This window comes from Apteryx rowi, unplaced genomic scaffold (assembly GCF_003343035.1).
Source record: "Apteryx rowi isolate R43461 unplaced genomic scaffold, aptRow1 scaffold_206, whole genome shotgun sequence".
Lineage (NCBI taxonomy): Eukaryota > Metazoa > Chordata > Aves > Apterygiformes > Apterygidae > Apteryx > Apteryx rowi.
The window spans coordinates 1,057,678-1,083,826 of record NW_020448375.1 but is presented as its reverse complement, the minus strand read 5'-3'; the positions used below and the strand labels follow the sequence as shown (position 1 = coordinate 1,083,826).

The 26,149-nt window shown below is 37.6% G+C and overlaps 1 protein-coding gene across 1 annotated transcript in view; it reads left to right on the top strand.

Moving 5' to 3' along the window:
• Positions 1–31: 31 nt before the first annotated feature.
• PLPP4 (phospholipid phosphatase 4) overlaps positions 32–26,149 on the top strand; it is a 69,026-nt gene continuing 42,908 nt past the window's right edge. The window contains exons 1-2 of the mRNA XM_026063973.1: positions 32–87; positions 22,110–22,218. Coding sequence (XP_025919758.1) covers positions 32–87; positions 22,110–22,218 — 165 coding nt within the window. The remainder of the gene's footprint in view (positions 88–22,109; positions 22,219–26,149) is intronic.

The window sequence follows — 26,149 nt, the reverse complement described above, 5'->3', positions numbered from 1 at the left end:
GCGGGGCTGCCGGAGCCCGCCGGGACCCACCATGCGGGAGCTGGCGATCGAGATCGGCATACGGGTCCTGCTCTTCGGGGTCTTCGTGTGAGTGCCGCGCCGGGAGCGGGCGGGGGAGGGAAACTTCTGCCGGGGCGCCGCCGCCAGCCGCCTCCGAAACTACCTCAACTTTCCTTCGCCGCCCGCCGCCGGGGTCGGCCCCGCTTCCCCTCTGGCGCCCGAGTTCGCCCTCGGCCCCCGGCCGCGGTGCCGGGGGGGGGGTGTCCACGCGGGGCGAGCGCCCCTCGGGCCGGGGCATCGGCGGGGGGGGGGAAGTCACCCCGCAGAGGAGCGCCCCTCGTTCCGGGGCGCGGGGGAACAGTCTCCCCTCAGCTCCCTTAATCGTTGACGGAGCTGTCGCCGTTGCCCCGTCCGGGGGGCGCGGTGGGGCGAGGGGGTTGTCCCCTCCTTGCCCCGGGTGTTTTTTTCATTTTTCTTTTTTTTTTTTCTTTTTCTTCCTCTTCCACCCTCCCGGGTCTTGGGTTGTTCGGGGAACGCGGGGAGCCCTCTCCGTCCTGGGACACTAGGGATTTGCCGAGGACCTGCGGGATTTTTTTTGTCGGAGAAACTACTGTTTGTGAGAGAAGTGTACAAAATATCTAGCTGCTTTTTATGTTTGTTTGTTTTTCCGTTTGGATGATTATTGTTTTTAATACGAGGCCTGATCTGCCAAGGTTGTAAATGCAGCTAAATAGCTGGCTTGCAGCACGCAGGACCTGCAGCGAACGCCGGATGCTCCGGGGCAGGTGCTCCCGGTGGCAGAGCCTCAGCGCGGGTACTGGCACCTGGGGAAGGGCAGCAGGGTGAATATAAAATACAGTGTATTTTAGCTGGCCTTGGAAAGCATATCCACACACTGGTATGTAGGAAGAAAAGCAATGAAAATCTGATTTCTTTAGATGCTGAAAGAAGTACAGCCATCACTGAAGGCACACTCTCTTTTTTTGCCTCTTTACCAGGAAGCAGTTGCACATTAATTTGCCCTGTATACTTCAGGGAGGCTTCCTCCTTCCCTTTCAGGGCTGCATCTGTTTTTTTCTTTTGGGCACTTCTCATTCTCTATGAATTTGAACAAGGAAAAGTTCTGTTCTACATAAATTTGCATTTCAGTTTCTTAATATTTAAAGATGAATATTCTCAATCTTTATGATCCCTCTAAAGTATTATAGAAATTGGATCAGATTATCAAATACAGATTGCTGCCACTTTACTTGCTTGCCTACTTAGCAATGGATTGTGTTTGTAACAGGTGCCTGCAATAATAGTCTAGGGTATCTATTAAGTCGTGGTACTGAGTTACAGGTAGTTGTATTGGAATGCTTTGATTTGATATCTGTCTGAACCTTTCATGGCTAATGAATTAATTGCCCAATATCCTGATACTTGATTTTTTCCTCAGAGCTCATTTCTCTTGAATATTGATGCAAATCTTTTATGAAAAATGCAACCTGTTTGCTAAAAGTGTCGTCCTCTTCATTTTAGGATAGACTTTCATACCTTCAAAAACCTGTAAGGTACCTTTGATACCTTTCTACTAAGTTGCATCTTATTTTGAGAGTTGTTCCTTTTAACATAACTCTTTTCTAGAATAAATGGAAAAATAGGTTGAGCAAAGACCTCAGAATCTGATGTTACATCAAAACCTTGCCCTCCATTATGATTGCAGGTGTAATTCATCACTTACACCACCAATAAGAGATCTTTTAATATAGCTTTTTTCCACAGGATAAAAATCATGCCCAATTATATTATAAGTAGTAATTTTTAGGGTATGCTTGCCATCAGTCTCCCATTTCCCCTCTAAAAGATTCTGTGATTTTTTGCTACTTACTTTATGCAGTAGTTCTGAAATTAACTGAAAGCCTTGGGTGGCTAAAGGAAATGCTTTCAGTAGAGTCACCATAATGCCAAATGGCAAATGACTAAGCAAACAATTTTTACATTTTAATGTGGCTCAGCTCCTGCCTTCTTGGAGTTCTGGGGAATAATTCCAACATTATCATAGGTCATTTAGAGCATTCATTGACAATATAGAGATCATGATATCAAAAAGTACCAAATATATATCATTCTAAACTCACATGCAAGTCTTCAAGAAACTAAATACCTACCTGCACTTTATTTGTTTGTAATGATTACAAGAATATAATCTCTAGGTAGACCAAAAGAATGATTTTTTTATTTAGATAACCTCACACCTAATATATATATATATATATTTTTTTTTTTTTTTGCTTTGGAATAGTATTCAGTATTTTTCTCCAATTTTCCTAGGAGGTACTTATTCATCTTTTAAAACCTCTTTAAGTTATAGAGGTTTATATATTAGTTGTGCTTTCTGGGGTTCTGTAGACAGCGAGAGCATCCCTTTTTAAGGAGTTGTGAGATCATTGAAGTGTCTTTTGAGGAATGAATAATTACTGGTGAATTGGGAAGCCCTGGAATCAGAATCCAGGCGGCAGCAATATAAGCTCTGCTGCAGAATCTATTTCTAGGAATGAAAAGGCAGTGTGGTTCCCCTCCCCCTTGGAAAGGCATGCCATTAACACCAGTGATTTGAGGCTAGGTCTGAAATCTTCTCTGTTGAGATGCCAGCTGCGGCATAGATATTTGTCCACTAGGAACTGGACTGAAGGAAATTACTTAATTCTGCAAAGATGGTGATGACTTTGGGTCACTACCAATATTTACAATATTAGAAGTCTGACCTTGAAGAGAATGGTTCCATAGCTCATTGCCAATCAGATGAACCATCTGTGCCTCCCAGATGTCTTTTTAGCTTCCTCCTACTGATTAATATAACTCAGAGTAATATACATATTTTGTACCTTAAGATGCAAAAGGGAAAGATGCATATTCTATGTTGTAGTTTTGGTTGATGATAAATGTCATTTCATAAAAATGGAAGTGTGAAAACGTATGTTGATGATTGTTGAAATTAACTGTATTGCCAATTTGAATGTATTCTACAGCAACAACCACCTTCTCTGTACTTAGACTCTGGCAACTTTCTTTTTTCCCCCGTTGGCCATAATTACGATCTTTAATCATTCCACTGAAGGCAAAAACCTATACTTCTATTTTTTTTTTAAGTTCTCCTTTGTCATGCAAATGTAGATGGTTACAAATTATGCATGTTTTTGATGGTTGTATATTGGTTTGGATGAATAATACTTCAACAGACTTTAAATAACGATAATGAGATACTCTCTTCTTAGCAATTGCTAAGTGTTCAGTTAGCAATTAAAGATAAGTTTAGGTGTTGAAATTAAGCAGCTCAAGCTTTTGTGCATTTACAAAGATCAAATGCTGAAGGTTATTTTAGCTGTCAGGATATACTGCTATTGAAAGAAAGATTAGTAAGGGGAGATTTATTTGAAGACTTACAGCTGTCTGAAAGTCAGAAGCACTAATTAAAAAACTGGTTGTAGTGAAAAACATACTTGATGCCCACTTTACTGAAAGGGTAAATAGTTATTCTTCGAGTACCTTTAGCAAAACAGCCCTGGAGCCATGAGTTGCAGACTGTAGAGAGGATGGTGGTATTTTTGTTCTGCTGTACAGTTTTTCCCAGTTGCTTAAGACTAACAAAATCATCTTCATTTTCAAAATATTCAGCCTTATGCATTTTGACAGGGCTGAGCTGATCATAGTGAGCATAGGTGGTGTGCTACTTACCCAGCAAAGACACTTCTGTGTAATTTGACCAGTTATATGCTTTAAGTGAAGAGGTTTTGTGTACCATTATACAGTGTAAAATATCTCTCTAGTTAAACTTTAATTTTAACTAAGAATCGATTCTCATTTCACTTAGTTTGTTAGATACTTTATTAAAAAGTATCTGTGCATACAGAAGTGGATTTTCAAAAGCAAGATCTTTCATGTAAGGTCTCAGAAGTAGAAAGGGTTTATTGTTTAATATAACAGTTGTGAGCATGTACTTTAACAGAAAAAAAAAACAATTTGAAGAATGATTGGACTAGGATCTTGCATGTCTGTTTCCTTCATTTTACAGTTATTCCTATGACTTGCAGCATTTTATGATGCCTGATTGATGTTAAATGTAATCAGTCTTTCATCTGCTCCATGTGGATAGTGGCGTTTATCGATTATGGAATGCTTGATGCATCGGAATTGTTTTGACTGAATTGTTTTTATTAGGTTAAGGCAACTGTAGAAAGATTTCTGAGCAGGTCTGATCTTTTACATGGGAATGATGATGTCCTTAAAATGCTGTTCTTTCTCTGTCCTGAAAAGAAGAGATACATTGAGTGGTAGTTCTGAGTGTGGCTGTAATTGCCAGTAGACTTGCCCCAGTTTGTTAGTAAAATACATGTTATTCTGCTTTTGATACGTCCTGCAAAGAAAACTTTTTCAGCTCTTTCGGATGTTTTAGAAGATCACAGCGTTGTCTTAGCAGGAAGATAGAAGAATTGGTGTGCATTGTGGTATATTTAGTAAGATGACTTTTAGTGTCAACAACATATCCCTGATGTTTGTGGAGCTAATTGATTAAAAAGACAGTCTTTCAAGGATTGCTTCATCAAACCTTGAGCTCGTCAGTGAGTGTGATGTGATTAAAATATAAATGTCATTCAAGGTAATTGGATATCTTCCCTACAGCACAGTCTCATTAATAGCCTCCCTTGGGGATAAATGTTTATCTGCAGACTTATGTATATATATACATTACACATGTAAGTGTACAGTCTTAACTAATATTGACATCTTTCACGTGGGTGCATGGTATAGGTAAATACAGGCTGATTTCTGTGCAAGTTAGATGTCTTATAAATTTTCAGTAGTAAGATTATAATGTAATTATGAATGGAATGATTTAGGCTGGAAACCTCTTCTATAGTAGCATTCTTTGTCATGGATGGTCCTCTTCTGGATATTCTGCATATAAGTTGCCTTCTTGAGAGATATTATGTATTGTCTTGTTAACACAAAAAATCAATTAGCTGAGGCCATTCCATAATGCTGCAGTTCTAATTTTCTCCTTCCTCACAGTTTGCCTTCTCCCTCTCTCTGTCGTACCTGTTGGGTTTTGGAGGATAGACTCTTGAGTTGAGAATGATGAGCAGTCAGAGATCTCTGGGTAATCTAAGTGAAGTAGTACTGAGAAGCAAACACTGATCTGAGACATTGAGTTCCTGATTCTGACACAGACTTTCTGCCAAATTGCAAAAATTATTTGGACCAAGATTTCAAAGAATATTTAAAGTTTAGTCTCTGTAGCTGAGCTTTTCAAAGGGAAGTTGGTATTTGGGCACCTGAATTTCTTGGTCTTTTTTTTTTTTTTGTCTTTATTTTCTAGACTTGAGAATCCTATAACTCTGCCTGACTTTGTTCTGGAACCAGATTTTTGGATTTTGAGCTTAAAAGCCTTGGACTTGATTTCTCTGTACTGTAATTTCTTGTCTACAAAGGGAGGGTAATAATCCTTTTTCCCACCCATTGTTCGTTCAAATGGTAAATTCTCTGTAGTAAGGTATGTGGACAACAGTCAGGTCTACTGAAAATTGAACTTGGTTGGAGTTTTCAGTGTTAGTTTCACAAAAAGTAATGATAACTAGTGGGAAAATCAAAATAGTTGATTACTAACCCTTTTAAAAATAGGTACTGTATTGTAAACAAGATCATTCTTAAGTGAGGAAAAGATTTAGCTTAGCAGCCCTGTTTGAAGTCTAATTCACTGAGTGGGGTTAATGCACAGTTATGAAAATAACCTGCTACACAAAAGACCTTCTTGCCTCTCTGGTGCTTAGGAGCTGAAAGCATGTATCAGAGGTTGCATATTGAGCTCCAGAGGCAAGCAACGGACTTGTTCCAGGGCTTGTCGGTGTCTGTTACACCTTTGAAGTGATGAAAGACTTGGAATGCCATAGAGCTGCTGGAACTTGCTGATTGCAGCTGATATATCACAAAGTAACCCGAATGTTAACTTTGCTCAGTTTTGTCTCCTTGAGAGGTTACTGTAAAAACAAAAAGGCTATAAATACGTATTATACCTAGTGTAATATGAAGTACACAATAAAATGACTGTGTGCCTGTCCTAATATCTATGAAATATCTCCAAGCTAGTAGAGACACTGGGTAGAGTACTTGCAGTTCCATTGAGCTGAAGCTTCTGTTTTCATTGCTTTCATATTTATTTATTAAAACTAGGGTAGAATTTTACTGACTTTTATAAAAGTTATTCAGGAAAAGGCATGCTTTTTTTTTTTTTGACAGACTTTTCTATGTGCAGAAGATAGCCTTTTTTATAGGCTATTGTATCAATAGTTTTAGATTGTTGAACTAAGTTTCATTTCATTTGTCTTTGCTGAACTCCAGAGAGAAAAGGTTTCAATGGCATGGATTCTGGTTGTCCCATTAACAGGGTAGGATGTCCATAGCTGAACTCCCAGCTGAATCCATGCTAAAGGGGATATTTTTGCAAATACCAAAGCATCTGCTCCATCTCTGTGAGGAGTAAATGATCACTCTGTGATCATTGGATCTTATTTACTTATTGACTTTGGCACTGTGGATTTATTTTCTGTCAGCCCTGATTGAAGACTTTTTGTAGTGAGAATGTTGCTAAGACTGACCTGGTTTCTGTAAGGGAAATTTTTCTTTAAAAAACTGAATTTTATATTTTGATCTAAGCATGGCCAACCTGTGGTACAACTCTATTTCTTACTGTGAGGTTTTTCATAAAAAGTACAATCTTGTTGCTGGGAATGCACTCATGCCTAACACCTGGCACAATAAACCTAAATCTTTATAGTCTCCCAATCTGTTGATGATTTCGAAAAAGTGAGTACTCAGAAATAGTTGGCAGAATTAATGACACTGAAAGTGAATTAAGGGTTAGATTTAGTGTGTCTTATTTCTTCTGTAGTGAACACAGTACTAATATTGAACAGGGGAAGTCTGAGGGCTGCATCTACACTAGCAAGGTTTGGTGGACAGAGACAAAGCTAAAATCAATGCATGCATCCCTTCTTAGAGTATTGGTTGTGATCCACTAATGAACTTCAGGGATTTACTACTTGAATGATTAAGGAAAGCTTCGATGGGATCTGAAGTGGAATAACTGCTTCACAGATTATCCAATTAGTTTGTCTTCACAGAAGATAAAAAGTTGTCATCGGATCTTTTGTAGGACTTGAAATAGCTTTCCATAATTGGTCAGGTTTTTAAGGTACTTTCCATTCCTGTTTTTATCTCTGCCTAGTAAATTTGTGATCATTAGACCACAAGTCATTGCTATGCAGGAAATTGGGACTGATCTAGATGATTCTGTGGAAAACTACATTAGGAGTGTTTCTTAGTTGTAAATCAGACTTTATAGTCATTGTGTATTGTATTTGATTATTTCTCTGCATTACAGAACACTGTTAGCTTTTTACTTTCCAAGTGGCTAAAATTCTCTGTGTTAAAATATCACTGAGCTTTTAATTAAAAGAAAATTGCATGTAGGGAAAATGGAGTAAGTGTGAATTGCTCTATTGCAGGCTGATAGAGTAACAGGGTAGAGAAACTGGTGGTTTCATAATAAGTGGCAGATTAAGGTTACTTGTGCAGGTGAACTGGAAAGAATTGGGAAGGACTGGGAAGGATGATAGGAGAGGTACAGAAAACATGATTTCTGAGAAAAGATAGAAATAGTTGTTTAATCTAGAAATCTGAGGAGACATGGTAGAAGTCTTAACATGCATGAATGACTGCCGTAAAGAGGGGTAAAGGGGATAAACTATTCTTCATGTCCTTTGGGCCTGTACAAGAAGCAATGATTTTTAACTGTAGCAGGGGAAATTTAGCTGAGTGTGAGGAAATACAACCTAACGGTAAGGCTCTTTGAGCATTGGAATAGATTGCCTGAGGCAGATGTAGGATCTCCATCTCTGGAAGTTTTTAAAAACAGGTTATGCTAATGTATGTTGGGAGTATTTTAGATAAAGTTGAATTTGCTTTGCAGCAAGGAGGTAGACTAGATGGCCTTGTAAGCTGACATGAACCAGCCTTAGTGGGCTGATGTTTATACCGCCTGAGCATCTGTCCCAGTGTGTGAGAAAAGTTGGAAGACATTATGCAAAATTTCTTTTAGAACTTTGGTTCATATTGATGGGCAAAAAAGGCAACAGTGTTACTCATATAAAGTTACTTGGAGAATACTGTGGCAGAGTCAAAGACCAAGCAGATGCTCATGAACTCTTTTGGCTGGAGGGCAATGCCATATCAGATACCACCTTTTAAATATTCTGCATTGAGGAGATTGTGAGGAAAATGAAATCCTAGATTAGGTGAAACTTTTCACTCTGCAATCTTGTGATTCAATATTTTACTGTATTTTGAGTGAAGTTTTGCTACTGTCCTTAGAATTTATAGTGAGGGTGTAACTGTCAGCTCAGAAATGCTTCATTTTTGGAAGATGTTTGTGAGACTGTGCCAAGTGTTATGAAGCCTTCCATATAGAAAACAACAGAGGAGAATATCATTTGGTATCAATTGTCTTACATTAGCTGCCAATTTTCACTAAGGGGAGAACATGTCTAATAGCCTAACCATGCTCTCACAGTCTACTGAGACACTTACTAATAATTTCACTCATTTACTGTCCAAGATACTTTACAGTGGTATAACTCTTGCTATTGGACTCTGATTGTTACAAAATGTTGGTGATTACTGCAAATGGTAAAAGTGATGTTCACTCTTCCCATGATTTTATAGATATATAAATATATATACATATATATGTTTTGATCATTAGTAATGCTAATCTTTGGAATGTGTAATTATTCACACCAGTGTTTTAGGACTGAGCAATTTTAATATATTTGGATTTGATTGTAAACATAGTTAGTCAGGTCTTTTTTTCCCCAGAGAAAAATAAATTCATTGCATAATGCAACTAGGGAGGAAGAACTGGAATGATATAATTTGTGATTTCATGTTATGTTTACTGAATAATTTGGCAAAAAGTCTTTTATTACTGAAATGCTTTATTTGAATTTTCAGGGTTTTTAAAAGTATTTTTTTTAATTTAAAAAATAATTTAATAAACACCCAAGTAAAATATTTTATTTCAGTTTGAGTCAAAATGACATTTTTCTGATTGACCAAACATGAGTGTTTAAATTTTCATGGAGAAACTTTTGATTGAGCCTTCTAGTTTGACCTATACTAATTCTCCCTTCTCTCACTTCCTTACCAGCTGCAGAGTTTTTTGGTCCAGCAACCTATCTAGGATCGTATTTTGGCACTTAGTTCTAGCTGTGGACAATGTGTTTGATAATTCTACATCCTCACTTTTCTTCAACCTGTACCCTTTGATATGGCTCAAGCTTTCTGAGCCATGATGTGGAGAAAAAGGCTTCACTGCCATACAGGTCTTTTTAAATGGTCATGTCTTTGTCCAGCCATAATATATTTAAGGGAAACAGTAGCACATAGTGAATGTGATACGAATGTTGAACATCTGTAGAATGTATAGTAGACTAAAAATGGCTTGCCAGCAAATACCAATCCATGTTTATATTAGTAAAAGACTGGCTCTGGGGAAAAGCTGGATGAACAAGGAAGAACATAAAGAACTTTTGTAGAAATGGAAGGTTTTTGATATGGGGCTTTTGAAGAGATGAAGGGGCGGAGCAGTGGCTGAATGGAAAGGAGCTCCCTCGGCGTGGAAGAAATCTATTAATGTACTTCAGAGGCTGTTCCTGAATAAGCTGCTAGGGCTAAGCAGTCACCTCCAAATAGTTAAACCTTGCTCAAGCAAGATCTTAAAGAACTGTCACAAGAGGGACAAGAGAGAAGTATTGCGGTCACAGTGAGCTACAAAGGGACTTTCAGAGAAGAAGTGAGGGGTGGAAGGACAAAAAGAACTGAGAGGGAAAGCTTTGGTCACTAAGAGAAACTCAGCATCTTTGCACGTTTCTCCTTTCAGGTGCAAACCTATAGACAATATAGTGCACAGACATGATAAACAGAAGCTTTCAGTCTACTCAGCTTTATCAAATTACCGTGAAGTTAGAAGAAATGTCCAAGGAATTTCTGAGAGTAGTTTGAGTGAAAACAGTTTGAGATATAATAAAATCAAGCATTAGTAAGCCTGAAATGCAAAATTTTGCTGCCTGCAGTGTGTTTTGATTCATTATTCTTATACTTAGGTGATTTAAGCCTATAATATGAATTCTGTTTTCCACTTATTTAAAATAATATATAACCACCTTCTTTGAAACTTCGTATGGCTATGTCAGCATTTGTATTACTTGGGGTTTCCTTTCTCTGTACTTCTCCCCTTTCCCTCTCCCCCTCTTAAGATGGCTTTTGTTAAATAGCTTATAATATAAGGTATACTTAGTAAAAATAGAGTGTAGAGGCAACAATTAATAACATAAATCATGCTTTTATTAATTAAAATGACAGATAATGCAATAAAAAACAGCAGCCAATAGTTTTCACTTTGTTGGTATCTATATTACTGTAAGACTATCTTTATTGATTATTTCTATTAAAGTAGTGCAGATATGCTGCATCACCTTAAGTACTGTACATGGACATAATAAGTAGCAGCTCCAGCCTGCTTGCCTTGGGCTTTAACTGCTAACGCCATTGCTCCATGTGAGCAGCAATCACAAGAACTGAACTGCTTTTTCACCTCAGGAGCGGCTAAATGCCAGAATAAGTGTGCTTTTGTTTCAGAACTACTTATTACACACTCTGCTGAACAGGAAGCAAAAGATGCAAAGATCACTTTCGGTATTAGGTCAAAAAGTTTTAAAAATGTAAAAACAGGCAAGATATAACAATTGGACTCATTTTGCCGTATTTTTTTTTCCTGTTTCACTATAGCCACTCTGTCTTCTGCTCTTCTGTTCAAAGCTGCAATGCAGCATTACCAACTATTCCCTGTTTCTTCTTTTCACATTGCTCGTTTCCAAGTATTCCACTTCTGTAAGGAAGAAATGATCATGAATAGGTTGTAGTTAAGTAGTTTAACTCCTGGATAAGTACTTTTTTCTCCCATTGAATTGAAGTTTTATAGGTTCCGTCACTTTTCTTTCATACTGGCAATAATGATATCTAGCAATATTCAGGTGCTACTCACATTCAATCTGCTTAGCCCTTTAGTAAGTAGAATTTCCAGTTTGGAAGCTCTTGGATTCTTTTTTGGTGCACAAAAACAACTGTACATGCATGTTCAGATAATCTTTGCCCATTCTCTTAGGTCGCATAATACCAAAATAATGTAACAGAAAATAAATCACTTGCCCAGAGATAATTTATATGCCAGGACCTGAGAAAGCAGTTGACAAATAATTTAGGAACTAAGGAATTTGACATTTATTTCTTAAACGTTAGGCTGTTGTTTTTTTTCAGCTTTGTGAAAGGACTGCTGGTTCCCTATACCATGTTAGGTAGTCTAAGGAAACTTATGTCTTTTATGTATTATCTCATAAGCAGCAGGACTCCTGTTGTGAATGTATACTGTCATGTTAGTTCAGGACTTGAGCTTTTAGCTTAGCCCAGACTCTCCAGCTGTTGTCTCCTCATTGATTCATATTGTTTCTTGAATCCGGACCAACTCAGGAAGGGAAAATTCAAGTAGATATGTTGGGTGGGTTGGGTCTGGTTTTCACCCATTTTGTCTCTTGCAGGCAGTAGGGACACGTGTAGCTCAAGCAGTGTGCTGCAGCAGACTAAAACCTAGTCCTTGGCCCATCTGATGCAAACTGTATAAATATAGCTCTTGATACCACATTAGGGAAGGGTCCAGTGGCTAGATAATCTTTCAGAAGCCTTGGTTGGCCAGATGTCATCATTCTGGATGAAGAAGCTGTTTCACATCATGATTGGCCTTGGTGGCCAAGTAATAGTACAGCTCACTGTGACTGGGATGCTAGCTGCAAGGAGGAGGGTAAAGAGGGTGGCCATTCAGCTTTGGAAGAAGTCACATCTGGACATAAAACTGTTTAAATCAGCGGATATATGAGATACGTTTGGGAAACTTGCCAGTAAGACCGAAGCAAAGCACTGCAAACTGTTTCTGCTTTCAGCACATCTGGGAAGTATGACAGCCATGATAATATTTTCTTTAAATCACCTTAGAAAATATTTTAAATCTATTCTTAATCAAAATGATTTATCATATTTTTGAAGGGCTGATGTGGGCATATGTGGCAATTAAATGTAGCATTGCAGTTGCTAATTTTAAAATATTCAAAAAATGGTTTCAAGTGATACTGACTAATCTGAAGCCAAACTTACCCTGAGAACCAGTTTTCTGCTTGCCTTGCCTTTAAAGTCTCTTGACTTTAAAGAAAAAACAAAAAGATTTTAAGTTTCTCTGATTCTTCTTACATTTCCATCCCCCTAATTTTCCTTGGTTGATAAAGGAACAAATAGCTTTTCCAGCCTTCTCCTCCTTACTCTAACAATTCACTTTATTTACTTCATAATTTATGCTTTTATTGGTTTCCTTTAATTGTGGGCAGGGCCAACTTGCTGAATTTTTTGTTTTATATGAAGCAAAGCTTTCACATGCCTCACTGAAGAAAAATTCTTAGTTTTCTAGAAATGCTCTTAAGCTAGTATTGCTTCTTCATTCAGGATTTTCATGAGAATATTAGGATTGCAAATTATTGTTTTGTTGGAAGTACTAAAGACAATTTTTCAGGGGCAGGAATAGATTACCTGTTGGCAAGGCTATCGCTGCTGCTGGAGAAGTTTTCTAATCTTAGCAGCATCTATCCTAATCTACAAGTTAAGCTTCTCCATATAATACCTTTCCTACGTTATTTTAGCAGCTCTTTTTCTGTGATATATTATGCTAGTTACATCAGCTCTCACCATCTTAGTATTTTCTGAGGACAGAGGAAGACCTGGTCCATGCTGCAAGGAGAATGCTGTCTAGAAATGCCTGTGCTCATGTAGACAGTGAAAGATGGAACAAGAGACTAACGACATGGAAGAGGCTCCATGAGAGTTAGGCACAGCTTAGTCTCCTCATGTTTTTACACCATTACTCAGGTTTGAATTCTAAATTCTCTTTTCTTTGCATCCCCACCACTCTTCCCCCCCCCCCCCGCCCCCAGTAGTCCCAGGATTTAATTCCCATGGCTTTTGGCTCCTCCCTACATAAAAATATACCTACAGAACTACGAATGGGGAAGGCTGTGTACACTGGGATTAGAACTACTGGTGTTTTCAGGAGGTGGTATGAAGCCTTTGTTTTTAGCTTCTCAGAAAATACAGAAATCTAAAAATGCTATCGGCTTGCGCTGCTCTCAGAGCTATATTGGGCACTGGATCAGGACTGAATGAAGGAAGCATCCTGTAGCATTTTTTTCTTACAATTTACTTTCTGCCAGTACACCCTCAGTCTTCATAAATACTTGCCTCTAAACAGAGGGTTACTGCTAATAAAGAGAGGCACCGGATTCTCTCATTTCTGCAGCAATAAAACAGCTTCTGAATTATCTTTTTCTGGTGTTTCTGGTGAATATTAACTACCCTGTCTCCTGCAGGACAGTCAAAGCTAATAAAGCTCTGTGTTAGGATTATAGATTGTTAGTCAAAAGTGATTGCTGCATGACATTGGATTTGGAAGTATATAATGCAGCATCTTAGCTGTTAAACTGATGGAGATAAAACTTTCCTTTTACTGATACAGCTGCTTCTATATCTCTTCTCAGTGCAAGTGAAAATTACTTAACAAATTGGTTTTAGTGCAGCTACAATATGATGGTTATGATAACAGGTTTCCATCAAATTATATGAAGGCCACATAAAAAAATTAATTTCTGATCTTATGAACATTTTTCTTGCAAAATCACTATCCATTGCAATATAACTTTTAATATATTTTATAATTTAACTTTTAACTTTTTATTTCTATGGAAAAGTTAAAGCCATTGCTTTCCTGCTTGAATACTTGTTAGCAGTGGATACCTGGCATAGGTGGATACCTGTCCAATTAATGAGCTAACTACAGTATTAGGTGTCTCACTTTAAATGCCAGAAATAGGCACTTCTGGCCGGAATGATCTGCCCCAGCTTGCGCTGGAAAATAGCGCAAATGACAAAAGATCTCTTGACATCCAGCATTGTGCCTTAGCCATAGCAAAAGTTTCTCTTTCTAACAAAATTAGAGTTTGTTATTGAATTTATTTTTAGTGTCAGCTTCTTCCTTGGTGAAATTGCAGTTCATTGTTAATAATCAGGCCTTGGTCACGTGTTCGTACTCCAATATGTAACTCCGTTCTTGATACCTGAGGGACTGTGGATTTCCCAAGTGACTATAGAAATTAAATAAGAGCCAGATCTCTTTCCTCGTGTTAACCTCTGAGCTAACACAAAGCTATCTCATCACACTAATATAAATAGACAGCAGCGTTTCAGAAATTGAACTCCTCCAACATCTATGAGGTGAGCAGAATGGGAGTGATAAACCACAGACATTGTTTCCTTATCACTATCCTGTCTGCCTCAGTTCTGTTAAGTGAATTTTTGCATTCCAGCCACACACCATTTCAACCTTTCACATTTTATCTCTCTTTGCCAGAGTCCCTAAAATAACCACCAAAAAGTTATGATTTTTCCTTAATATTACTACCTAGGTGGAAGGAAAAAGAGGATGTTTTTCATGGCATGAAAATAAGTTATTTTCCAAGTATCTCCACAAGTAACATGACATGAATGCTTTTCCAGCTATTAGTATGTTGCAAATAGCGTGGATCAGTTGCAGGTCTCGGGATTCAAATTTGAGCAGAGACGGTGTAAACAGGGAGCGTTCAGTGCAGTGTAACCAGCCAGTGCAAACACTGATCTTTTTCTGCTTAGCCTAGGTCACTTGTTTGAAATCCCTCAAGCAAATTCTTACTTTCAGAATATCATTTTCTTATCTCTACAGCTGTTGTGCCCTATGCTGTGTTCTATTTCTTGGCTTTTCTTTCAAAAGTTAGGTGCTGCAAATCAACTGTGTGAGAATCCTTCCCTGAGTTCTGTATTGTAGGTATGCTTCTGTAATTAGGCCAACCTGTAGAGAGCCCTGCCAACTTCAGCTTCACCGGTGCTGCTCACAGCTATGTAGTTCTAGTATCAGGACAACTGATTGTACAATTTAACATGGCAGATACACTATAAAAGCTTTTACTGCTAGATTTATGACATAAAAGCTGTGGTGGTTTTGGAAATATTTAGAGAGAGAAATACCCATGTAAGAAAGTGCACAGTGTAGTATTAATAGCAGAGTCACCACTAATCTGTTTCAGTGGGAGAGGTATTGATGAGTTTGCTCCCACAGGGTTCTGCAGTCAGAGAAAGGTAGTCAGAGCCAAACTCTCCTAGTCAGACCTTGGTGGTGATTTATGAGAGGTTCATGAACAGCTGTGGGTTTGCAGCTATCTCTTCATTACTTACTCAGAGGAGGAATTACGTATAAAGTCATATCAGGCTCAGATCTACTTATCAACAGATGACGCTTAGAAAAGAGGAAATTCAGTCACTAGGTATCTGGTATAAAAGACTCAGCACCACAAGTTCCTCTTCGTTGTACTCTTTCTGATGCTTTGTTGTGCCATATGGTGCTGAACTTCCTTTCCTCTTGTTTCCTACATATTGTCACTTGTTATGTGGTACAGCCACTGTTTACATCTAGAAAGAAGACAAATTCTCACAAAATAAGTGAATCCTCACAATGTAGAAACAAGGCAAAAAAAAAAAAGTTGATGCTGGAAACTCAGAAACTCTCTATAATCCTCTAATGTGCTATGGACGCTTCTGATGGAGTAAACATCTAGGTCCCCAAGATTGCCAGGATGGAAGCCCCTCTGTCCTCTCCTCACTGATATCATATTTGTTATCTCTGAGAGTACAGGTGTTAGCCAGTGATAGTCTTTGTAACACCAGTAGGTGTTTTAAGGCAAAGACTTTCTGACTTCATTGCTGGTAGCTTGTACCTTGCGCTATCAGGGCACAACAGTACAATGCTAATGTTGGGTCCCATCTATCCTATTCCTGTTGCTGTATTTGGAATGGGATTTTCTACTATGAACACTTAAAGGTTTCTACTTTACCAACTTTGTCAGTACAGTACTGCTTATGAATTTTTTTATGGTCCTTTCAGTGAAGTAGATGCCTTTCTGTAACATGTTTTAGATGCTGTACTGTTCCATGATGCTTAACAATGTGGTCTGGGGCAGTGAAAGTCAGTAGCTTGTCAGAAAACAGATGTGTCCCCGAACAGCTCCCTTGTGAAGGGAAATCTTTTTGGTGTTTTATTTTGTTAGCAAGTCTGTGGTCAAACATTACTCCTTTTAATAAAGAACAACAAGTTGTTGACGTCTCCATAAGGCTGGCAGCTGCTGTCCTCTTCTGAAGATGGTGACTTAAGATTATCTGCTTGCACTTAATTTGCAGTTAAGAATTAGACCAAGAATACCAGCTTCATCTCATGAAGTTTCCATGGAATAAAAATATTCTCATGAATAAAAAACATTCCATGGAATACAAAATTTCTATGAATGGAAGATGGGCTAGCATGACATATCTTTTTTAGTTTCTGCCTATTTTTCTTGTTCAGTTTAGTTTGTTTACATTGCTGTATGCCCTACCTTAATCCAGCTTTCTGTTGTTTTCTACTTCAGTTCCTCAGCACTTTCTTTTGGGTCATACATACATAGTCACATAGGACCTAATCATTCAGTTTTGAGTGCCACTGAGAGTAATTAAAGATACTGAGCATATTGACAAGAGTAGTAAACTGTTTTGGGAAAGGATGTTTTGGCTCTGGAGATGTTTGTACATCTGAGACTTCAACTGCCTATGTTACAAAAATTATATTGGCAAACATTTACAAACTGGAAGCATTCCCAATGCTTTTCTGGACAGGTCCATTATTATTATGTTGGAGAAATATTTTTACTTTTTGCTTTGTTAATTATAGTGAATTAGTTTTGGCTCTTAAACGACTCTTGGAGGTGAAAGTATTTCTAGAACATGAATTTTTCATAACTATCAAGAAATTTCCAGAGGAGAAGCATTTGGAAATTGTGTATATACATATATTCATCACAGTGAAGAAGCATGCAAAATTATAAACTGATACCTGAAACTCTTGATGAGACTGTAGTTAATTTACAAATAAAAATAGGGGTTTTTCTAATTTATAAAGCTTAGCTCATCTAATGAAAGAACAAAAGCAAAATGCACAGAGACTTTGGAATTTGACTCCCAGTGGAACTTCAATGCACTTCTAAGTCACTTGGGCAATTTTGAGAAGTTTATGCCAAGTATATTCAATAATTATAGGACAGGGAATTAAAACATTAAATACAGTTACTGTTCCATGAGAAACCATGGGATAGAATTTGGTTCACAGTGTGAAAAAGGCAGAGTAGCCAGTTGCATTCACGCAAGCGCTCCACAGAAATCGGGGCTTTTCAGGGAACAAATTACAAACTATCTCAGAAACGCTTAACACAGGAAAGAGATGAAACGTAACCTTACCCATGAATTATTGTCAAGAAATTGTATAACAGGCTCTTTTCCCTGCTTGAATATCTGGGGAGTTGGAGTGACCCCCTTATTAAAAGGGTGCTAGATTATGTGTACTTTCTGATCTCTTTGCAGTATGCGCTACTGTTGGTTTTCCAGAACATTTTCCTACTTGCTGTACTACTTTTATCTCTTCTTCCACTGATCTTAGTGACTGCCAGATGTTATTGCTTCTTGATTTCATGCCACTAAATGCCACTGAATGGTAGATACTGTAAACAGCATTTGAAACAACAGGGTGAGGTGTTAACTAATACCCTGCCATTACTTAGGGGAGTTGAAGACCATGGTGGAAGCACAGGTTGTAGATTCTGTGAGGGTGTTTATGCAGAGTTTGATTCATTCACTACCTGTGAATGATTTCATAAATAACATTTAGTCCATATTTTCACAAAACTGCTGCCTGCTTTTATCTTGATCAATCAGTGATGTGGTCCTTGCATAGAAATTATTTTAAAGTGCTACATGCTATTAAATGGAAGTGAAGGTAATATAACCTGAAAGTGCTTGTGTCCTTAGAAAAAATTATTGTTTTTATTTAGGATGGGGTTTGTAGGCATTAATGTTGGGATGTCCAAAGCAACCTCAGGCACCTGTTTCTCATTGAGGTTTTTAATGAGATTAGGGCTCCTGTTTCCCTTAAGTTGCTTTGAAAATAACAGTTGAAGGACTAGAGCTGAAGACCACTGAAGTTAATGAAAGTCCTTTTATTCTTTAAAAACTTGTTATCAGACAGGTGTTTTAAAATCTTGCCTGTTAAATTGCTAAAAATGTTTGACAGATATGTAAACATGCAGGAAAAAGTAAAACAAAAGGTTTAAAAAAAAGGAAAAAAAGGTAAGACAAGAAGGTCATACAAAATTTTCATGGGCTAATATGAAATAAGCTTTCTCAGCTGCCCACCTGCTGCTGTGGGTGTTAATCAGGTATGATTATGCTTGTATTTTCAGCAATGAGCTTGTATTTTCAGCCATGATAGAAAATGTCTAGAAACATTTCTCTTCATCTAAGGACTACATTTATTACTAATAACACCTAGTATTTTAAACAAGCTTGTGCTGGCTTATGAATAGTAATAGACAGTACTCTTGGATAGGACAAAGGAACATAAATCAGTAAGTGTCAGGCAGCTTAGAAACCAGTACGTCCTCATGGTTGTTTAACAGAGTACAAAGGGAATTGCCTTCAAGCTAATGAAATCTTGTATCCAGTTGCGCATTGGTGATGCTTCAAAAAAGGGAGAATTGTTCTGAGTCTTGGCATAAAAATTTAATTGGCAGCTGAACTCTTTCTGTGGAGGAAAAAAGTGATTTTTTTGTTATCACTTTTCTTTAACTGTTTATTTTTCTTTATTGTTCACATAGATAAGATCTGCTTTCTTCTACATCTATTTTTTCTACTTCAGTAGTGATCTTGAAATGATTATTACTCAGTTTCAGCAGCTTTTTTCTGTGTGTGCATTATGTCCCAGCATAGTGTTTGAACAGTTTTCTTGGAAGACATTCAGAACACCAGTAAGAGGAAGCAATGGATACATAATCAGATTTAATAGGTGTTGGATACAAAATGCTGCTATTAAATAAAATAATAATAATAATTACTGTCATTGATAGCTTTGAAATGAATCTCTCCTTAGAAATTTACAAAGATAATGAGTGTAGAATAATCAGAATATTAAGAACTATGGTCTTCAACTGGAATCAGATATTTGTTATTTATTATAATGTCATCTCTTAGCACATGTATTATTTTGTCTTTAAAGGAGTTAAATTTTATGACTTAACACATTTGCAGTGTCACATCATGATTCCCATGAGAACTATGAGTTTGAATTTTTTGTTCAATTCCTCAAGCAAATTTTAACAAATATACTTTAATCTCATTTTCCTCACATAAAGAGGAGACAGGGAACAAAAGAGAAAGGAGAGAAGCCCCAAATCTTTAACTCTGTTGGCATTTGCTCATGATGTCAAATGTCATAATGTCAAATTACTTAAATGTCTGCTCTAATGTGACACGTTTTCCAAAAGTGCACCAGCGCTTGAATGACTATACTGTGATAACCTTGAAGCATAAATGAACGTGTATTGTTTGTTCTTCGTAGTCTGAAGAAATGCATCAAGGCCTAGGTATGTCAGAGAGTGGGTCTCTGCTCTGAGGCATTCCTTGGCATAGCCAAGTTCCAGTGCTTTGAGAACTGCTTCGAAACGGAGCCTTGAGTCATTCAGACCAGCGGATACCTAGGGGAGTGTGTCAGAAAAGATGGGGCAATCTGGAAGATGTAGTCCTTGAAACTCTACTGGCTTCTTTAATTTGTTGGCTGTCCAGATGTGCTTGTAGTTAGCTATTTATGCTTACATAAAGGTGGTGAAGTACGTCATGATCCCAGATTCTTTACACATTTTTATAACAAACTTTAAGTCCTGGACAGTATACTTGTGATCTCTGATAGTCAACTCTCTCAGGTGACATTTGTTGAAAGTCATGTCCAGGCCTGTGGCAACAGAACCCTTTCAACCAGTAGTTTGTTACTTCTAGTTGTCATGCATGTCTTTAAAGGTAGATCAGTACAGATAATAGAATTTAGGACTCTTGCTGCTTGAAATTTGGAAACAAAGTTACTTCAGTTGTCTGAAAATCAACCTTTATTTTTCTAGTTTAAGTGAAAATTTGTGAAATTAATTTCATTTATGGGGTGCTTTATTTCCTTGAAATGGTATATTTTTTTCCCTTTAAAAATAGGTATAAAAGAGTGAAAAGTATCTAAAAAAAATAAATTTTCATTTTGAAAATGCTTTGAAATTGAAAATTGATATTTCTGAAATTCATTTTTCACCTTCTTGAGAGAGCAGAGTCAAACTCTGGATTTGAAGAAACTGGATGTATTAGCAAATAAATTCCTTTCCTCCACACTAGAGTCAATAAGTTTCCACAAGAATCTGGTTGTCCCTATGGGTCAGTAATGGAAGCATAACTATCGGCACATGTGACAAGATGGTGCGTTTAATATGTTTGGTTCTTAGATTGTGTTCTTTACTTTTAGGATGAAGAGGTCAGCTGGGCTGTTGGGATAGACAGAGAATTGCTGTCTTCTGCCTAGTGGGAGTCTACAAGTGCTCAGATAGGGTCGGTGGGAGCCTGAAGCTAATGCCATGGTTTTAAAAGAAGGGAGATAATTTATGTAGTCCTAAAAGACTTTGGAACTTCTGTCAAGAATCACATCACAATTCCAGCTTCCTCTTTCGGTGTTGGGCAAAAGAAGGTTCCCTGCACAAAGAATTTACTTTCCATAAAAAACGATTCTTTCCCTTTAATTTTCTTTGTTTCTTGAGATGATCTTTGTATTCCAGTCACTTTGCATGTGTGAATTTCACTTTTCACATTTGTAAAAATAAAATGGATTTAATAGTTCTAACACATTTTTTTAATAGAGTGGATTTCATTGAAAGAGAGCAAATTTCACTAGGGGCTGCTTAGAATGTCCAAACTTCTTAATGTCCTTGGGGGTAATTCAGCTTGATAAAAGAACTGACAGAGGTCTGAAACACGTTCCTATGATTCACTTAAGTAGCATATTGTTTGCAGTCCCTTTCAGGAAGATTCTGGTTTTTACTTTGATTCCATTTCTTTTTTAGTCCATGATTATTGTAAATAGAGCTGTTCAAATGCATGTCACAGATTTTAAATATTCTTGATTTTCATTCAAGCTTTAGAAAACAAAAGCACTTGGGGGATTAGTTAGGTTAAAAAAGAGGAGGTTTCAGGCAAATCAGGATATGTATGTGTTCTTGATGATTGTCCTGATCAACATTTTATTTTGATGCTGTTCATTTCAAAATAACATAATTGCAAAACTGACATTTTTAGAGGACTAGATGACATGAGAATGAAGTTAAAACATTCAGTTTTGGTTGAACTAAACATTTCTGGTAGAGCTGGATTCTGTTTCAGTTTGACAGCCAAAGGAAAATACTGTGATTCTGGCACAATTTGTTGTAGGAGCAAGTATCTTTTGGAGATGTTCTCTAAAGTTATCTTTCCTTTCTTTCAGTAGAGGAATTGTCTGAACTGTGTCTTTCTCCCTGGTTCATGATCCTGCAAATACTAACTTCAAACTCTGTATCTTAATATTTGAAAGACAGATTTTGTATTTGACAAGTTGGTGTATAATTTCTGTAGTGTAAAGCATCTGCTACATGTGATCTTTTAATCCCACAATATTCTTTGAGTACCCTTCCAGCAAGAATAAGCATGTAATGACCATTTATTCCCCAGTGTGAAATTTATGGAATTTTTATAAAGTTGTAGAATATAGAATTTTTAAAAACATTTTCCTAAGTGTATATTTATGAAGGTTGTAGTACTAAAAAGCAGTGATGTAGGATAACAATATATATGAATAATTAATGCAGACAATACCACTATTAACTTGGGGGGAGGTTAAATGTACTGGATTCTTGTGGGGTTTTTTGATCATCTTTTCAAATTGGAAAAAAAAAATCTTTAATTGTTATTTTTAGCTTTACAGAATTTTTGGATCCATTCCAGCGGGTTATCCAGCCAGAAGAAATCTGGCTCTATAAAAATCCTTTGGTGCAATCAGACAACATACCTACGCGTCTTATGTTTGTAAGTACTAGAAGTTTGGTCATTTGATAGCTGCAGATTTTCATTTGATAAGCAGTAGAAGGCTTTTCAATTGGTTATTTCAGGCAGACAAAACATTTGTTTTAGGTTCAGCCAACAATCCTGAGGTCCTTGTGAGCCTATTGAATCTGTCATAGAGCTGCTCTGCTGTTAGCTTTCTTCCGGCTTCCCCCAGCTCAGCTCGTGTTGATATGCAGACTGACAGTCCTAAAACTCATGGATTTGATAACCTTTAGTAACAGGAATGATTAATAATCATAAAAAACTCCACATAAAGTAATAAGAGTGCAATAATTTAGACCAGTACAGAAATGTTAAGAATTTAGCAGCTATAGTTCAAGGTACTAAAACTAGTCGCTCAGTCTTTGCAAAAGCTTCATCAGTCAAAGTGGAGGTTTTTCAGGAGTGGGTGCGGCAGGCGAGATCGGGTCCTAGTACCCTTACATCAGAGCATGTTTCCAGTGTCTTCAGTGAAGCCAGGGTTTTACTTTTAGATGAAGAGACCGAATTCAGAATAATTGCAAATCAGCCTGTGTAATGTCTTCACTGTTTTGTTAAAAGGCTCAAATCTTCAAAGTCAGGGAAGTTTTTAATTAAATAAGGAACAACTTGAGGATACTTCATATTTATAAGACAACAACATATACCAGCCTTCTAAGACAGAGGCTGAAGGCCTGGTTTTAAGTTTATCAGCATACTGTTTTTATTTCACTAAGAGGAAGCTCAATTGAATGCTTTTTCAGCCTGGATGGGTGAAAAATATATACTTTTTTCTGAAACGGAAGACAGCTGTTTAAGAAAAGCACTAAATCATTGTGCTATGTAAAACTCTGGATTTAATTCTGACATTTTTCCTAATGCTGAGATGTACCTTGCTACGTGGGTTGTCTGATCAATGTTTAAAACTGATGAGTTCATAAACCAGTAGTGAATCATTGTAAAGGAGTTTGCTGCAGTGGTGAAACTATTTTTAAAACAGGTTGGGAAGACTGAAAGGGATAACTCACTAGTCCTTCCTCTGTACTCTAGGCACAAATATGAGATGTAAATATGGTACAGTTCCTTGTTACCCGCTTCCTACAGAGCAAGCTTTTGGTGTGCTTTATGGCAGATGGAACTTCCAGGCTGCTGTGAGTCAGTAACTTCGTATAATCTGTGTTCTCTTTTTGGCTCAGACCACAACATTTCAGTAACTCAGCAAACAGCTTCTTAAATTAAGAAACATGGATCATTTTGTTCTTATTTCTTTAATTAAATGGAAAAAAGAAGAAAAGTCCAAGCCTAACACTGATCACTAGCACTCATTATCTAAAGAATTACTTGCCACCAGCATTGTACTCCAATATTAAAATGTATGGCTATGACTTACCAAAAAGGAGTCTCTGGGAATTTATTTATGAACTGCTGGATTTATTTACACTGAGTATTCCAGATTCTGATCCAAATTAGACAAAGCTGACCTACACGTGGGTAGTAAGCAAGTCATGAGGACTGGAAAGACCTTAGCCTAATTCTGTCTCTCTAACAGCAGATATTCCTCATCTTGGGAAGTGCAGGGAGAGAAGAGCAGAAGAAAATGCACAGCAGGGCTGAATGGTCTGAGGTCTGAGACTAACATTGTGGCCAGTGTGACAAGTGCCAGTGCCTTATAATTTCAATTTCCTTGGGTATTGTGTATCCCCAGATGACTGGTATTAGTGCATTGCTCTTTTCTCCTTATTGCATTGCAAGAATCCTAGCAGGGGGATGATCACACTGGAATTCTAATATAGCATGGCTCACACCATGCCTCTGTATGCCCTGCAGGGTAGGTAGGATTGGGGTAAGACTAAATGCAGCTGTCAATCCAATTTGGCGAGTGTTGAGTATAAAAGAACAATGTTTACTGCAGGGCATGCAGCAGATTATTACTTTTCTGGAGTAAGGGGACAGCAGGATTCCTTCTTCCACACCGCTCTGAGGACAGCTCAGAGGAAAGGCACAGCCTAGCTCTAAGGCATTAAAAAATACTGTCAGGTTCTGAAGTAACACAAAACTGAAAGTCAGTATTATTCCTCATATGAATTATATCGTGTTTGGAAACAGATTTTACCAAAGTAGATGGAGACAACATAAAGTGCTTCTCTGTGGGATGTGTGTAACTTCAGTGCATCTCTGGCTTGCCAGGATTAATAATGAATGCAATAGACTTTTGTCACCAAAGCAAGGCAATGTTAGAATATTTCACTGCAGAAAAAAGAAAATGTTACTGGGATGCATCTGAGGAGAATATTGCCAAATCTGTTATGGGTGTGAGCCATACAGAATCTTTTTACAAAAGAAAGTCTTTTACAAGCCAGACTTACTTTATATGTGCATTTTGCTACAGAGTTAAAAAAAACACTTCCAGCTAAAGCTTTTGTATAAGGAATTGCAACCAATGTATGGCAAACAATAATTGTTCTTCCTATCTCTCACAAGTGCATATGCTTGTGAAATATGAGGAAATCTGCAGTTTTACCAGATTTCTGAAGACTGATTGTGAAGCAGTTTGGCACAAGTTTGCCACCTGAATTCTATTCTATTCTTGATATTTTCTGCTGCTTCTGCCTGTTCAAAAGATTTCTGACTCCATTAAACCACCTCTATAAGACTGTCAGCCTGGCTATATTTCTTCACATTCTTCAAGAATGGAATGCAGACATCTTTCTTCTTTTCTTTCCTGGTAGTAATCCTTACTTTTTAGAATGATAATAATAATTCTATGTTTTGCTTTAACCACTCTTATTTTACTGTGTTAGTCTCTAAAAACAGAAATTAAACTGTTGCTGAGGATAGAGAGAAATGAACATTTCTGGAGTAGTAACATGGTACTTGTATCCTGGCTTAAAGCTCCTCCTTTCTATCTCTGGTCCGCATGAGATTCAAGTGGAAATGGTGCCTTTTTTGTAAAACAAACAAACAAACAAAACCCTGATGACTTTCTATATATAAAAATGGGTAGCAGCCTCCTGACAGTGTTCTAACCTGCATGGCTCAATGAGTTAGATAATCTTTTGCAGATGCAAGTGAAGGGAATATGGTCCAAGATATATTACTGAGATAGTGTATATATATTGCATTTTCATGTTGTTTCATACTTGGGTGTTCTAAAAGCATAAAGTGAGGACTGGGATTATTCTGTTTTTATAAAAAGAAAAATGGAGTTAAAAGGCCTTTGTCATAACACCTTTGTTCTGAATCAGTCTCTCTGCTGGGGCTGAACAGTGCCTGATTCAAAGATAGCAAAATCCAGGTACAGTACCCCCCTTCTCCTGGTGCCATATACAACTTAATTTTCACCTTCTTTAAAAAGGCTTCTTCAAGAGCCTAAAATGCTTCTGAAGGACCTTGATTTGCTTTTGAGCAAACATGGTTGTGAAGTGGTTTATAGATTCCAGCAAGGAATTGATTAACTCTAGAGCAGAGCCAGGAAGAAGCATATATAGACTACCTCTGCAGCTGAAGTTGTGAGGGGGGAAAAATGGGATGATAGAAGGACCAATTAGGAACAAGATCAGGAACAAGTTAGGAACAAGTTTCTATGGGAAGCTACCAGTGAGAAACTCCCTGGCATGGCACTTAAGAGAAACTGATTGTCCTGTGTGGAGAGAGACAATACTGATCTGCTCTGGGAGGACAGCCTGCAGTATATAGATACTGCACTAGGTAGGGTGCTTTTGGGATAACTGGCACATACACAGTGAATCATCAACCATAATCTGAATTACTCTATGATAATGCAGATGCTGGCCATGGAAGTCAAGTATATGCATTCATGTGAAAATGCAGTTACAGGATTCTTGAAAGAGAAATACTATCATACAGCTCCGAGAATACAAGAATATGGTCCTACTTAACCAATGAGTTTGCTTGTAGATGTTCAGGTGTTATT